Raw genomic sequence first — 16,110 nt, 5'->3', positions numbered from 1 at the left:
CAGCCCGGGTGGGGGGCGTGTGTGCAGAAATGGGATGAGCTAAGGTGTATGTGAAAACCTTAGTAACTCAGGGAAGCACCGTGCAAATGTTCGCCGTGATCCTGACACCCACTGTGGGGCTCCGGCTCATCAAGGTCACACCTGAGGCCCAGCGCTGGCACAGAGCCAGGAGATCTCAGAGGCCATCCTGTCCAGCCTCTGCTGCTCGCTTTCAGTGACGGGGAGCTCATTATTGCACAAAGCTGGTGTCTGCTGTGGGCAAATCTGCCTGTTAGAGTTCTTCCCACTGACCCCAAACATGCCTCTGGGCAACTTCCTGGTCCCAGAGCCAGGGTTGTGAGTAAGTGCAGGAACAGAGGCTGGACTCCAAGTTCATAGGCTCTGAGTCCTAGTGCTCAGCCTTTCTGCAAAACACAGGCTTCCCTTTCCCAGCGTCACTGGGCTTGCGGGTGAGATGGCCAGAGGCAGGCTTATGTTCCCTGCTTCCCTGACTGCACTGGAACAGCCTATGAAGTCTGGGGGGACCCTGGACAAATTTCCTGCAGGCATATCTTATACCACCCTGTCCCATGGTCAACCCAACTCAAGAGGACATCACCTTTCCCGGGGAAGCCACCCGGGCTTCTCCTCTGGCCTCTCCTCTGGCGGTTGCCCAAGCAGAGTCGTGTTCTTTTGTTCTGTGATTCCGTAATGTCCTGTCCAGATGCGGTGCTGTTACATCGCGATGGCATCGTGACATCCTTATAAAAATAATCATGGGAAGGGTAGTGACAGTAATAGCGAACATTTACTGAGTGCTTACTGTATGCTAGGCAGTGTTGCGTGCTTTAGATACATAAACTCATTAATCCCTCCACAGTCCCACAGAGGTAGGTACTATTGTAACTATCATAGATGAGGAAATCAAGGACCATTGAGTCTTTTGTCCCAGATTCCACAGCTTTGAGAGGGTGAAAGAAACCAGGATTCAAACCTGCGCCCCCAACACTGCACTCCCATCAGGACCGGGTTCATGTCTTACTGAGTTCTGAAGCCTCTATCACAGCATGTAGTAGGTGCTCAGTAAAGTTCAAAGAATAAAGGTAAGACGGAGAAGGGTGTTCCTTGCCTCCGCATTTACCTCCTGCCGTCTTCCCAAACCACGCCCCCTTTTCCTGGGGGTTGTTTCTCTTCTCCCGCCTACACACACCTTCTTGCAACTGGAAGGGCTCAGGTTTGAGAATCACACGGGGGCAGCCAGTGACGGCCAGCGCCGAAATGCCAGTGAAGAGGTCGCACGACCGTGGACACCCCCTGGGGTCTGGTTTACGGGAGCTGCTGGGCANGATCTGCGGGCGCCCGGCAGGAAGGGCGCGGGGCGCGGGCGGCTCAGCCTCTCCTGGGGCCTCCGCGGAGCGGGCTCAAGGCGGCCGCGCCTCTCCCCCAGGACGGCTACATCGACTTCATGGAGTACGTGGCGGCGCTCAGCCTGGTCCTCAAGGGGAAGGTGGAACAGAAGCTGCGCTGGTACTTCAAGCTCTACGACGTCGACGGCAACGGATGCATCGACAGGGACGAGCTGCTCACCATCATCCGGGTAACTCCAGGTGCAGAGGGCCAGGCCCGGGGCGGGGGCGGGGCCGGTGGCCCCGGGAGGCCGGGACTCCGAGCTGACAGCCCGAGGGTGGGCGAGTTGGGTCTTCAGCAGACAGAACTGCAATCTCAGAAAGGGACAGGGTTGGGACTGAGGGTCTGGGGGTGGGGGGTGGGGGGGGCAGCCGAGGCCCTCACCGGCTGCGTGACCCGGGCCACGTGCCATCCACTCTCTGAACCTCTGTTTTTTCCATCTGTACCGAGAGACGAGCTCCTAAATCCCAGCGCTGCCTCTAGCGCGCACTCTGTTGCTCGGGCACCGCTGAGACGGAACTAGGACGGACCCCCTCACTTCTTTTTCTCCGCAGGCCATCCGAGCCATCAACCCCTGCAGCGACACGACCATGAGTGCGGAAGAGTTCACCAATACGGTGTTCTCCAAGATTGATGTCAATGGGGATGGTGAGGAGACCGGGGCGGGGCCGCCAGGGCAGGGGGCGGGAGGGCAGAGGGAGGCCACACCCCCCAGCTGCCCCCGCCCCAGCCCCAAGTCTTTGATTTTAGGGCCCCCTGGACCGCATTGTGGTCTCTGGCTCCTCTGCCTGCCCCCCTCACACCACTTCCCCTAGCATTTGGCTCGGTCCCCCTTGCAAGACTCCAGCTCTGGGCCCCCCGCACAATGGCGCCAGGGAGACGTGAGCACCTCCTCCCCCGTGACTCCCTGTCTCTCTGCCCCAGGGGAGCTCTCCCTGGAGGAGTTCATCGAGGGCGTCCAGAAGGACCAGATGCTTCTGGACACGCTGACACGGAGCCTGGACCTCACCCGCATCGTGCGCAGGCTCCAGAACGGCGAGCACGAGGAGGCGGGGGAAGGGGCCGGGGCGGGCGGCGGGGAGACTGAGGCGGCCGGCTGAGCCCACCGCCCCGCTGCTTCCGTACCGGGGAGGGGATGCGTGTCGGTGCCTGGGGTCATCACTGTTGTCATACTAGATGCAGGCTCGCCCCTCTGGGGTGCACGGCGGAGGCAGAGGGGCCGGGCTGGGAGTCCGGAAGGATGGTTCCCGAACCCCTGAGCAGGACTCAGCGGGTGGTGACTGCCCCCTGCTGGGCGGCCCGCGGGCCCGTCCCTAGCCCCAGCTCTTCCCACCGAGTTTCTTTCTGGAGTCCCACTCTTGTCTAGACCAGGGAGCTCTGACGCAGAGCGGGGCTTTCACGGACTCTCATGGACTCTTACAGACCCGGTGGCCGCAGCCTCCACGTGGGTGCTGCGATCACACACCGAACCCGCACCCCGGAACCCTGGAGCCTACTTGTGTGGTGCGCTGATGTGTTCCTCCCTTCCCCAAGCATTTACTGAACACCTTCTTTGCGTGAATGCTAGATACTAGACATGCCAAGAGGGTAGTTCTTCCCCCTAAGGAACTAACAGGCTAAGGGCATCATTATAATAAAATACGCTAAGAGAAGGTATGGCACTATAGACAGTCCTCATTTACCCCGGAGGAAATCTGTAACTATTCAGAAGTGACTGCCCAGTAAACACCCTTACTTCCACTGCGGCCCTGTAGTGGCGCTTGGTGCCCCGTGGTTTCCCACAGCTCTGGGACTCATTGCCTGGGGCGAGTGTCCTGACCGTCCCTCCGCTAACCTAACTTCCCTCTTGATGCTGTGACACCAGTTGGGAAGTGGGGCAGTCTGTGACAGGTGGGCCCCATTCCCATTCTTTGCACACGCCAACTTTAGGAATACCTGTCCAAGAGCTTGGGGAGAGACACAGGCTGGAGGAGTTGTGGTCATTTTTTCTAAGATGCTCTTTCTTCTGGGCTTTGCGTCTTCATTTCAGTGCTGGGTGTGGGGGAAGTGCAAGGCGTGAATACAAATCCAAGGGCAGGAGAGAGAACACAAGGGGCAAGAGGAATGAGGCTCCAGAGTGCAGAGCCCCATGAGGGGAACGGAGGGTCCCACCCATCAGTGGGGCCACCCGGGGATGGGAAGTCGGCCGGGGCCTGAGCATGGATGTGGGTGGCGGGAAGATGGAGATCAATGTCATGGGCAGCTGGGGAAAAAAGAGAGTTGACATTTCTGCTTCTCTTGGTGGCTGCCTCTTGGGACATCCTGAAGGTGGGAGGGGGGATGGTATTTGAACAGAATTGGGACATTTCCCCAATGTCAGTCACATACCACCTTCATGACTTGGGAACTTATCTGTGTGCCCCCTGGATTACTACTATTTTTTTAAACAACCCCCCCTTTTTTTTTTACCTAAAATTTATTTCTAAAGGAAACTTTATATGAATAGCATACCTATGAAATTGCAGTTGAGTAGGTGAGTTTTATTTTTCATCCATCAACATAAAAACAGATCTATTGGAACAAGTTCCTGTACGGAGTTCCTCAGCACCCCTCTTTAAATCTAGTTTGTACACTGGGCTTGCACGTAGAGCTTGTACAACAAAAATAACTCCACATCTATAAAAAGTAATTATCTGAACACTGCCTGTTCAGTCCAACCTGCTCACTGACGAGATAACTGAGGTTAGGGAGCGAGAAATGGCTGTCTCGGGTCACATAGCAGCTGGCGGCAAAGTGGGCCTCTGGGGCCTCTGACCAGTTCTCCCCAGAGGCAGAGAGAGGTTTCCCCATCCTTCANGAGCCGAAGTCGGACGCTTAACCGACTGAGCCACTCAGGTGCCCCTGAAATGGCTCCTTTAAGCGCAGCCGACCCCTCCAAGGGCCGGAAGACCGCCCTTTTCCCTTGTTGACACCCCTGGTGAGGACAGGTTGGGGAGGGGGAGGCAAGAGCCCTCCCCATGAACTCCTCAGGATTCTGGGGGGGGGTGTAATTATTATCCCACTCACCCCACAACTCCTACTTCTGCTTCATGCTGTGTGGGCATTCTCGTTGCTAATATGGTCTATGGGGACCCTCCCCCCAGTATACCCCTGCTTCCAGCTGAGAACCATGTAGGAAACTGTGGAAACCGCACCACCCCCCAGCTAAAGCATACTTTCCCCAGAAGCAGCTGAAGGGAGAGAGGGAGAAGAAGCCAGTTGCCCTCACCACCCCAGTACTTCCTCCCAAAGACTGTTGGATTGGCCATTTCAGACCACTCCCTACCCCCTGCTCAGCCCCACCCCCCTTCATGGGGAAGAGGGGCAGATAAGAGTGAGCAGACGCAGGCTGAGCCAGGGTCCCTCCCACTATTCTGGAAACCTGGTGAACGCGGAGTCTTGGAGGGGCCTGTGGACTCGCACGGGGCGCCCAGGGCCCCAGACCCCTCAGAACATGGCGCTTTTCCGCCTCTGCTGAGAGATCCAGCCCCCGGGGCTCATATCCATCTGCAGCATCTTCATCACCCACTTGTCACGACGGGCACCTTCGATGAACTCGTTCAGAGACAGCTGGCCTGAGCAAGGGGTGGAAGAGATGGTCATGGGGGAGAGTGGAAGAAATGGGGTGGGGGCGCGAGAGGAGAGGCCTTCTCTCCCAGGGTGCACCCGCTTACACAAACACCTCGTACACAATGAGCCTGCAGTCTCCGGGCCTAAGGTCGAGGCTTGTTAACTCCAATTCTCCAGGAGGCTTCAAGGGGCTTTCTTTCAGGGGCTTGCTTTGCAAAGGAACTTAAGTTTTCCTTTGGCTCACTGTGCCTTCGAAATGTCCCTGAGGGCTCTTCTGGGTGTGTTCCCAGCCAGCTCCCTCCCTCCTGGCCTTGGGGCTGGTACACTGAGAGGGTCCAAATAGCCTTCATCGGAGGCCTATTCTATGCGAGGCCTATTCTATGCCCGTCTCTCAATTACATTTACCCTATTTATTCCTCTGGAGCGTCATTATCCCTATTTTCCAGATGAGAAAACTGAGGCCAGGCTGTTTAAATGGTCTGCCTGAGTCCAAAGCTCCTATTCTCTGGCTGCACTTGCCTGGCGAGAGCTTAAATCACCCCCCTGACCCCAAAATTACATCACGTGATATTCTACTTCCTCCTCTCTGCACCCAGCTCCCCAGCTGCGGGGAGGTGGAGGGCCTTGTCTAAGGTCGCACAGCCAGAAAGGGGGGGTGGTGTGGAGTGGGCGGCCCCCCACCCCCCTTACCATCTCCATTCTCATCCACCAGAAGGAAGATCCTGTCCACCACCTCCTCGGGTGTGAGCAGCTGTCCGTGCTGCTCGGCCTCCATCTCCACCCTGCAGGCCTTCTTCAGCCTGTAGATCGCCTGCGGGAGAAAACCGCAAGCTCCCTCCCTCCCTCCCTCCGCCAGGGCCCCAGGCCCTCAGCCCTGCGTCCCCATCGCTGCCTCCCCCTTCCCCCAACCGGGGCTCCAGTCAAATAATAGTCCACCTGTCCTTGGGCTGCTGGGCTGCTTTCTCAGGGTCCCACGGCCTAGTTCCAGCAGAGGAGTGTCGGGTCTCATAGGCCACCCCGCCCTGATGCCCTGTGACCCTCAGAGTGAAGCCCAAAACCTTCAGTGAGGGACAGACCCAGCACTGTGATGGTCTCAAGTCCATTCTGCACAGGAAGAGTTGGAGACCCGGGGAGGGAGAGAGGAGGTGTGGACGATGTGGACGTGTGTGTATAACAGGAGGAGGGGACACAGCGGCGTCCGGCCTGGCGGGAAAGGACGGGTTTCTCCCTTGCCATTCCCTCTCCTGGTGAGGCAGCGGTGGCCAATGAAGTGGGGAAGAGACAGACACGTGTGAAGGTTTTCCTTAGTTCTTGGACTGAGCGCTCAGTGGACAGAGGCCTTTCTTGTCCATCCCCAGGCCCTCACTGCCCAGGGCAGTGCTGGGCACAATGGGGGACCCCCACTGACCCGGGTCTGGGAGCCCGGGGGCTAAGGCCAGCCCCAGTGCCTCCTGGGGAGGAACAGATGAACTTGGGCAAACCACAGAACTGGCCTGAGGCGACTTCTTTATCTGTGAAGTGGGCGGACACCTGCCACCTGGGAGTGCAGTTCTGGGGCAGTAACAGGGTGACGGGGTCAGGGGTCAGCCTGTGCTATAGTAGGCTCTTTCTTCTACTCTCGTTGTTAATTNGTGCAGTTCTGGGGCAGTAACAGGGTGACGGGGTCAGGGGTCAGCCTGTGCTATAGTAGGCTCTTCTACTCTCATTGTTGTTAATTTTTTTTTCTGAGAGAGAGAGAGAGAGAGACAGCATGGGCAGGGGAGGGTCAGAAAGAGAGGGAGATACAGAATCTGAAACAGGCTCTAGGCTCTGAGCTGGCAGTCAGCACAGAGCCCGACGCAGGGCTTGAACCCACGGACCATGAGATCACGACCTGAGCCGAAGTCGGACGCCCAACCGACTGAGCCACCCAGGCGGCCCTAGTTGTTGTTGTTTTAATTTTTTGTAATGTTTATTTACTTTGAGAGAGAAAGAGAGATGAGAGAGAGACAGAGTGTGAGCAGGGAGGGGCAAAGAGAGGGAGACACTTACTCACAGAGCCCGAAGCGGGGCTTGAACTCACAAACCGTGAGTCCATGACCTGAGCTGAAGTCAGATGCTTAATGAACTGAGCCACCCAGGTGCCCCTCATTGGGTTTAATTTTCTCTTCTTTTTTTCTAATTTCTTGAGATGACTTCTCAGATCACTTGATTTCCAGCCTCTTATTTTCTAACATCTATCTTTTAAGGCGATAAAACGCTCTGCATTGCACAGCGGATCATGTTACGTGCGCGTGATAGTCCGGCTCCAGGCACTTGGTGTGTATGTGTACGTGACAGTGTCCCTCGTTTATGGAGTACTTAGGAGTGTACTGCCTTGTTTCCAAACAGATGGGGCTTTTTTAAGGTATCTTTCTGGAATGGATTTCTAGTGTAATTCTGTCCTTAGTCAGAAAGCTCCCTCTGGATGATTCCAGTGCCTCTCCCCCTACCCCAGCCGCGGCAGCCCCCACCCGAGGGGCCAGGCCTCAGAGCCTGGCCGTGCTCACAGGCCCAGGGCAGACGCTGACCTCCACGATGTCGAGCAGCTCCAGGCGGTCGATGCAGCCATTGTGGTCCTTGTCGTAGATCTTGAAGGTCCACTTCAGCTTGTGCTCCAGGGTGCCCCTCAGCACGAGGTTCAGGGCGGCCACATACTCCAGGAAGTCAATGGTGTTGTCCTGCAAGGGGCGTGGGAGCTGTGAGGGGAGCGGAGTGCAGGCGTGGGGCCCCATGCTGGGCCGACAGACTCAAGGCTTTGCCTCTGGCCATCCCTGTGACCTCGCTCTCCAGCGCTGCATCCTTTCCCAGGCTGTGATCATCCAATCCTGAACCAGTCCTTCAAGGGTCGGGCACTTGAGCTACCCAGCTCAACGGTCCCCCCTCCTCCAGGAAGCCCTCCTTCTCCAACCACCTCAGCTACAGTGCTCTGCCTCTCTCGCTCCCTCTTCTAACATTCACAGCACTTACACTTTATTCCACACAGTTTGGGCCTTATTCTGGCATTGCCACTTAGCTCTTTTGTAAGTGTGTCTCATTGTTTTTTCTTAAAAACTTTTTTTTTAAATGTTTTATTTATTTCTGAGAGAGAGAGAGAGACAGCGTGAGCAGGGGAGGGTCAGAGAGAGAGGGAGACACAGAATCTGAAACAGGTTCCAGGCTCTGAGCTGGCTGTCAGCACAGAGCCCGACACGGGGCTCGAACCCACCAACTGTGAGATCATGCCCTGAACTGAAGTTGGACGCTTAACCCACTGAGCCACCCAGACGCCCCAAGTGTGTCTCATTCTTGAGCTGTATTGTACATACCCTCCTGGAGAAAAGAGGGGTTTATGTTGCCTTTGTCTCCCCTTTGGGCTTAAGCCCAGCGCCACTTAATGTGCGGAGTTGGGGTCTCCGAAGCATTTATGAATCGATGAACACCTGATTGACTCAATTTCAACCTGGGACTAAGACAGCTCTGGAAGATTAGACAGCAGCGCTCACGGTGAAAACGCCCTTTATCATCTTACTCCCTCCGAGCCCGAGAGGAGGCAGATACGCAAAATGGCTCCAGCCCCACTCACCTCCTGCCTCAGTGGACATTACCCTCTCTAAGGACAGGCCTCCCCTGTCCCCATCCAGGAAGGAGGAGGGGAGGAGACGGAGCTCAGGTGCTAACCCCCCAGAGGAAGGAGGGGGGCACAGTCCACTTCTGTGATGACTCTGACGAGGTCACTGAAACTGCTTCTAACCCAATGTGGCAACAATTANCGCCACCAAGGGGGTGTAAGGGGGAGAGCCTGGCCGTGACGGGGTCCGCAGTGGGCTGCTCAGGGTGACCTTCACAAGGCTGTTCCCGCTTACAGGCGCTCCCATCTTCTGAGGGGGGGAGGGGTGGCGGGGGGGGACCACGGCTCTCCAAAGCCAGGAGCTGAGTCGTCACTCTCCCAGGAGTGGCTGTCACTCACAGGAGTTTGTCATCAGAAATGACATCGCTGGCCCAGAGCGCCTCTGTCCTGCTGGGTCACGCCGCTCGGCGGGCCCCACCCTCAGATCAAGGAGCGCTTGGGTGAGCAACATGTGAGCAATAGGACAGGACAGAACATGCGGCAAACAGCAGACAGCCTANCCGTGAGATCATGACCTGAGCTGAAGATGGACGCTCAACTGACTGAGCCACCAAGGTGTACCATATTTAAGTTATTTTTTTATTAGAAAAATTGTTTTTAACGTTTATTCATTTTTTGAGAGACAGAGCATGAGCATGAGCAAGGAAGGGGCAGAGAGAGAGGGAGGCACAGAATCCAAAGCAGGCTCCAGGCTCAGAGCTGTCAGCATAGAACCCAATCCGGGCTCAAACCCACAAACTGCAAGACCATGACCTGAACCAAAGTCAGATACTTAACCAACTGAGCCACCCAGGGGCCCAGTAAGTTATTTCTTTAATGTTTATTTATTTTGAGGGGGTCAGTGAGAGGGGGAGACACTGAATCCCAAGCAGGTTCCAGGCTCCAAGCTATCAGCACAGAGTTCAGCAGAGCCTGATACAGGGCTCGAACCCATAAACCGTGAGAATGACCTCAGCTGAAGTCAGACGCTCAACCAACTGAGCCTCCCAGGTGCCCCCTAAAGTGTCTATTTCAACATCTTTTATGTGATTACTTCTGCTCCTCCACACCCCCCACTGTTTATTTACCTAACTGATGTCAAACTGTAGTTACAGTTTTCTTTCCTGGATTTTTATCTTAAGATGTCCCATGTCTTTAAAATTAATTGATTGAAATCATTTTATTAATTGAGATCATTAATGGAAATCACCTTTTACTTTTTTTTTTGAGGCGTACTCCACAGTCCCTTGTGCTGAACCTGGTTTTAATATTTTACATTATACAATGAGCATCTTTGTGTACATATATCTCTCTTATGTCTCCGGTAATTTCTTTAGGGTAGGTTCTTAGCAACGGCTGTTCTTTTCTCTTTTTTCACAAGTGTTTAATCCGCTGTTTGTGTAAGGCTATCGTTGTATGAGATTCTGTCACACATGGAGCTATGAGTAATATCAATAGGAGAACTTTCTTTGTTACGTGACCACTTAATAGTCACATCCTCCTTCTGACCATAACTCTTGGCAGCCATGGACCTGATCTCCATCGCTGTAGTGTGTCCACTTGGAGAATGGTATACAAATGGAATCACACAGTATGCAGCCCTTTCAGATGGGCTTGCTGCGCTCAGCGCAGAGCCCTGGAGTCATCCAAGCTCTTGAGGGTATCAGCACTCCTTCCCTGCTATTGCAGAGTGGTCCTCCATGGCACAAGTGGCCCCTCGTTTGTTCTACTCACTCACTGAAGCTTATCCGGCTTGCTTCCAACAACGCCCCTCCCCCGCAAGCTTTACTGAGCTATAATTGCAGAATAGCCTTTTAAAGCACATCGTGTAAGTTTAAGATATACACTGTGATGATTGGTTGTTCTTTAAAAAATTGTTTTCACTAGTAATTGTTATTTGTTAAGTTTGCTAAAAATTAACCTTATTTTTGGGGCGCCTGGGTGGCTTAGTCGGTTAAGCGTCCGACTTTCGCTTAGGTCATGATCTCGCGGTTCGTGGGTTCGAGCCCCAAGTCGGGCTCTGTGCTGACTGCCAGCTCAGAGCCTGGAGCCTGTTTCAGTCTGTGACTCCCTCTCTCTCTGACCCTCCCCTGCTCACGCTGTCTCTCTCTCTGTCTCCTAGAAATAAATAAACATTAAAAAAAAAAATTAACCTTATTTTTTTAAAATAAGAGTAGGAGAATGTATATAAAATGGCCGGTAGGGGCGCCTGGGTGGCTCCGTCAGTTAAGTGTCCAGCTTTGGTTCCGGTCATGATCTCAAGGTTTGTGAGTTCGAGTTCCACATTGGGCTCTGCGCTGGCAGTGAGAAGCCTGATTGGGACTCTCTCTCTCCCTCTGTCTCTGCCCCTCCCCAAATTGTTCTCTCTCTCTCTCAAAATAAATAAATAAACTTTAAAAAAAAAAAGGTTATAAATAAGAAAGAAGGCAAAATGCCTGGTAGAAACTGTCTATTTCACATATGCCATTTCTCTCAGGTTTGTTATACCCACTTTATGGATGAGGAACCTGAGACTCAGAGGGTGAAATAAGTTGCCCCAGGGAAACTCATGCAGGAAGTGGCAGAGCCTTTCAAGCTACGTGTCTTCTCTACTTCAAGTTACAGCACTTTCTTACTTATCTCAAGGTATATTACTGTCTAGAAAAATGAGCCTCGTGTCTAGCCCCACAGAGAGAAACCCCAAAAACCCAAAACTACTGATAAATCTTTCCTCTCCAGCTCTATAGATGCTCCCACATTCGTTGTCTAGAACATTCTGTTCTGACAGCATCCTCCCTCAACCTGACACGGTTATCACAATGAGCCCTTGCCTCCCATGAGGCACATTGTAGAGTCAGCCCTTCCTGAGGAGTGACCTCACCTGTGAAGTCACCCAGCACCCCTCTCAGCACCCCCAGCCCCACCCCCGGCAGGACAAGTCCTGGGAAGCTCCTACCTGGGGCTAATCTCACCCTCTGTGCCGGGCCCTCGTCAGCTTCGATGAGCAATGGGAAGCTGATGGAAATGCCTCTGTCGATTTAATAATAGGAGCAGAAGTGACAGGCGTGTGATCTGCTCTGTGGGATTTCCTGCCCCATTTCTCCCTGAGTTGGCTGCATTTGTGCACCGGCCCGGCCTTAGCGCAGGTTACATAAGGATATCCAATGACATTTGATTTCACCTTCCCTTTTCTTCCATGCCAGTGCGTCCACAGGGCAGCCACCAGAGGGAAGAGTGTTGCGAGGGAGAGTAGTAGCGGGGACGGGGCGCTCTGCCCTCCTTGCCTCCACCAAACCCCCGTTTCTAACACCCCAGATTAAAAACGTTTTTTAATGTTTTTTCATTTTTGAGAGAGAGAGAGACAGAGAGAGAGAGACAGAGTGTGAGTGTGGGAGGGACAGAGAGAGAGGGAGACACAGAATCTGAAGCAGGATCTGGGCTGTCAGCACAACGGTGAACGCGGGACTTGAACCCACGAACCGTGAGATCATGTCCTGAGCCAAAGTCGGGCGCTTCACCCACGGAACCACCCAGGCACCGCACTCACCCCTCAGGTTTTGACATGTGAGCTAGATCTGTGAACTCTTGATTTTATTTGTCTCAGAAAGCTCAGACCAGTTGCCCAGAAATCGGACTCACTAACGTAAAGATTGTGCTGGAGACAGAATCTAAGCGGAAAAAGAAAAGAAGGCTCAGTCCCGGACAGAGGAACTTAACACACCTCTAGGAAAGCTCTTCCTTAATAGAAGAATTCCAATTAATAAATGGAGACGGGCTGGCAGAATTCGAAAATTATCAATGGATGCCACATCTAGCAAGTGAAAATTTGAGGAGCCACAGGATATTTACTTTGTCTCAAAGTATCTCCCTATAAGATGCTTGTGAATTACAAAGGAAAAATGGCAACTTCCCAGTGGAGAAACTCGGCAGACACCATGTAACCAGAGGATGGCAGTTAACCGCCCCTATAATGGGACAAACCAACATCCTGTGCCCCCACAGGAGGCTCTGAGGACATGACGTCACTTCTGGGGCATTTCTGACAGAAACGGAAAACCTGAATCTAATCACAAAGCGACACTGAACAAACCCAAATTGTGGCCTGCAATCTTCAAAACTGTCAGCGTCAAATAAGACAAACAAAAGCTAAGATCAAAGGTTCTGAGTTAAAAAGTAAAGACAGGACAAGTAAATGTGTGATCAGACCAAAGAAAGCAGAAGGAAAGAAAAGCAAGCAAGCAAGCAATATAAAGAGCACGTTACATGTCAAATGGACAAAACTTGGATATGGATTAGATAATAGAATTGGGTCAATACTGAGTTTCCTGTTTTTGATCTCTGTATTAGGTTATTGAAGAGCTCGTCCTTGTTCTTGGGAAAAACACCCTGAAATGCTTCGGACTAAAAGGACCTGATGTGTCCAACGTTCTCTAAAAGAAACAGACACACACGTGCACAGAATGATAAAGCAACTGAGGCAAAATGTACAACTGGATAAACTGTACATGGGACTTACTTATACTATTCTTTCAACTTGGTATAAATTTGAAATATTCTCAAAAATAAAAGCTATAGGGGCATCTGGGCTCAGTGGGTGAAGCATCCGACTTCGGCTCAGGTCATTATCTAGTGGTCTGTGAGTTTGAGCCCTGTGTCTGGCTCTGTGCTGAAGCTCAGAGCTTGGAGCCTGCTTCAGATTCTGTGTCTCCCTCTCTCTCTGACCCCGCCCCACTCACACTCTGTCTCTGTCCCTGTTTCTCTCAAAAATAAATAAATATTAAAAAAATAAAAGTCATAAAGGAAAACAATGAATATCATGTGCTAATTTTTTAAAATTTTTTAAATGTTATATTTATTTCTGAGAGAGAGAGAGAAAGACAGGGTGAGCAGGGGGAGGATCAGAGAGAGAGGGAGACACAGAATCAGAAGCAGGCTCCAGGTTCTGAGCTAGCTGTCAGCACAGAGCTCGACACGGGGCCCGAACCCATGAACCATGAGATCATGACCTGAGTAGAAGTCAGACGCTTAACCGACTGAGCCACCCAGGTGCCCCTTGACAGTCCCTTTTGGATTTTGAGTTGTTATCCTACTGAATTTTTAGATGAATATGGGGAAGATTGATATATTTATGATAGTAAATCTTGTCATGTGTGATCTGGTTTATTTTATTAAAAAACATTTTTAAATGTGTATTTATTTTTGAGAGACACACACACACAGGGTATGAGCAGGGGAGGGTCAGAGAGAGAGGGAGACACAGAATCGGAAGCAGGCTCCAGGCTCTGAGCTGTCAGCACAGAGCCCGACGCGGGGCTCAAACCCACGAACCAGGAGATCATGACCTGAGCTGAAGTTGGCTGCTTAGCCGACTGAGCCACTAGGTGCCCCAATCTCGTTTGTTTTAAAGCTATTTTCTCTCTTAAAAAGAAAAAAATAAAAAAACCCCAAAACAAACTGCCTTCTAAGCAGGCACACTTGACTAGGAGTCAGGACCCCTGAGTATGTGATCTTGGGCAAATCCTTTTGTCCAGGTTTTCTCTTCATTTCAGTTGGGTCATTAAATGGACCGCAGCGGGCTCGGAGGACAGGGGGCAGAGGAGAAGCTTGGAGAAGTCTGAACATACTCTGTGCCCCACGAGGGGATTCCCAGCTTTCATCTCTAAGGAGGTTTCTGATGCCCTGACGACGCTGCCCCACCCTCCAGTCCCCAGACAGGTGTCAGAGATGCACGCTGATGGTACCCGGGACAAAGTCAGACCCAAACAGGCATTCCTAGCGATTCGGTCTAGAAAGGGAAGCTCTCCACACATGAAAAGTGCAGNCCCAATACCCCCCCCCCCCAAATCTGGGCGCGGGGGGCAGCTAAAATAGGTACTTGAGGCAAATCTAATGATTCAAAGAATCATGGAGGCCCTGGACTGACAGCCTTAAATAATGAAGGGGTTTCCATTTCTAAATTCTCTTTCCAGGGGTGGATTTACAACACGCAGTATCGTCTCAGCTGCTGGTGCCGTTGGAAGGCTTGAGAACGCCTGTGGTGGAATGATCTCGTGGAATCTTCCACGACTTGGAGAGTTGTGAGGGACTTTTGCACGGTCCGTTCAACCGCCCCGTCAGCGCCGGAGGCCCTCCCAGCACGCCAGGCGGGAAGACCTGACCAGTCTCAATTCCAAGGACCCCGACAAAGGGGAGCTCGCGGTCTATACCAAGATAGCTCATCCTTTTGGGACGGCTCTTTAGCTCCTTTAGAGTGACAAGGGCTCTGGTGGCTGTGGGAGACCAGACTCCTTGGGCTGTTGAGCCTTGGCCAAAAACACACCAGTTGAGGACTGGGCTGTGAGCCTTTCTGCCCAGCCCACCTCCCCTCAGCAGGACAGAGGGAGTCAGGAAGAGCAGAGGGACAGGGGGAGAGAAGATGAGACGGAGAGGAGGGAAGGAAAGATGGGAAGGGACCAAATGATGGGAAGAGAGAAGAGTTTAGGGAAAGAGAGAGGAAAGGCGAGCAGGGAATGGAGAGCACCGAGCAGGACTGGGGACCGGCCGCTCCCTCCCACCGGTGACGCTCCTTCGGCCCAGCGGGAAACAAGGAGGGCGGACTGGCCCCCGCACCCCCTTCAGTGCCTTACCCCGTTCTTGTCGAAGGCTCGGAACATGCCCTCGATGTACTGGGTGGCCTCCTCATTGCCTGTGACCTTGAAGAAGCGCTTAAACTCGTGCATGAAGAGAGAGCCGCTGGGGCACTCCACCACGAACTTCTTGTACCACTCCTGGAGCTCGGCCACGTCCATCTCGCCGGCCGCCTCCGCCTCCTCCCAGCTGAACTGCTGCCCCATTCCGGCCTGCAGGGGTGTCGGGGTCCGTGCCTCCTCCTGGGCTTCTACCAATTGATGCTTCAGGCCAGGGCCCTCTTCCCCCCTTTCCTCTGCTTAGCCAGCCTCCTCATCTCCTGGCGACTGAACGCGGTGGGCAGTGCAGGGGCAGGACAGAGGGCGGGGCCGGGCCAGCTAAGCTNGCCTCCTCATCTCCTGGCGACTGAACGCGGTGGGCAGTGCAGGGGCAGGCGACAGAGGGCGGGGCCGGGCCAGCTAAGCGCCCTAAGATCATTAGAAGATTCCCCTGGAAGGTCTGACCCCCAGTCAGCTAAGCTCCCCCAGCCTCACCCCTCCCTTCACTCTTGGCAACCCCGCAACTAAGCCACCCTGGCAGAGGCAGGGGAGAAGGGCAGGGAACTGACACCCTACCATCTCACACGTGCTCCTGGTTCCTTTACTTGGGCACCGCGCTGTTCCAGAGAAGCCCGTCTTGGACACGGGAGACTCTCAAGTCCAGAGAGGGAGCGAGGCCAACGCCTAGCCCATATGATAGCACCCGCTGGCGATCCGGGGCTCACTCGCACAGGCCAGGGAGAAGCAGCACGTACTGTGATGTGAAGGCCTCCAGGTGGGCAGCTCTGTCCCCACGCTCAGTGCCAGCAAGTCACAGCCTTGAGTCTTCCAAGTTTTCCATTTTCCAATTTGAAGTACAAATGCTTCCTTCCGACACCCTTCGCC

General features: G+C 53.4%; 2 protein-coding genes across 2 annotated transcripts in view; one reads left to right on the top strand and one right to left on the bottom strand.

Annotated features, from left to right (window-relative positions):
• GUCA1A (guanylate cyclase activator 1A) overlaps nucleotides 1–2,486 on the top strand; it is a 6,520-nt gene extending 4,034 nt beyond the window's left edge. Inside the window, exons 2-4 of the mRNA XM_077764786.1 lie at nucleotides 1,427–1,576; nucleotides 1,941–2,034; nucleotides 2,311–2,486. Of these exons, the coding sequence (XP_077620912.1) occupies nucleotides 1,427–1,576; nucleotides 1,941–2,034; nucleotides 2,311–2,486 (420 nt within the window). The remainder of the gene's footprint in view (nucleotides 1–1,426; nucleotides 1,577–1,940; nucleotides 2,035–2,310) is intronic.
• A 2,365-nt stretch (nucleotides 2,487–4,851) lies between these two features.
• Nucleotides 4,852–15,393, bottom strand: GUCA1B (guanylate cyclase activator 1B). The gene is made up of 4 exons (XM_077764785.1): nucleotides 15,187–15,393; nucleotides 7,524–7,673; nucleotides 5,665–5,785; nucleotides 4,852–4,979 (listed from the first exon to the last, which is right to left on the bottom strand). Exons 1-4 carry the CDS (start codon nucleotides 15,391–15,393, stop codon nucleotides 4,852–4,854), a joined length of 606 nt encoding a protein of 201 aa, XP_077620911.1.
• Nucleotides 15,394–16,110: the final 717 nt, after the last annotated feature.

The sequence above is a fragment of the Crocuta crocuta genome, unplaced genomic scaffold (assembly GCF_008692635.1).
Source record: "Crocuta crocuta isolate KB4526 unplaced genomic scaffold, BGI_CrCroc_1.0 scaffold44, whole genome shotgun sequence".
NCBI classification, from domain to species: Eukaryota; Metazoa; Chordata; class Mammalia; order Carnivora; family Hyaenidae; genus Crocuta; species Crocuta crocuta.
This window is presented reverse-complemented; position numbering and strand designations above follow the sequence as displayed.

Bases quoted from the DNA above. Each gene is read 5' to 3' on its own strand.
- GUCA1B (XM_077764785.1), bottom strand. From the start codon at position 15,393: ATGGGGCAGCAGTTCAGCTGGGAGGAGGCGGAGGCGGCCGGCGAGATG. The intron at 7,674-15,186 runs GTAAGGCACTGA...CGCCCCTTGCAG, and splicing joins GAGCCTTCGACAAGAACGGG to GACAACACCATTGACTTCCT. The intron at 4,980-5,664 runs GTAAGGGGGGTG...CCCCTTGCTCAG, and splicing joins GGTGGATGAGAATGGAGATG to GCCAGCTGTCTCTGAACGAG.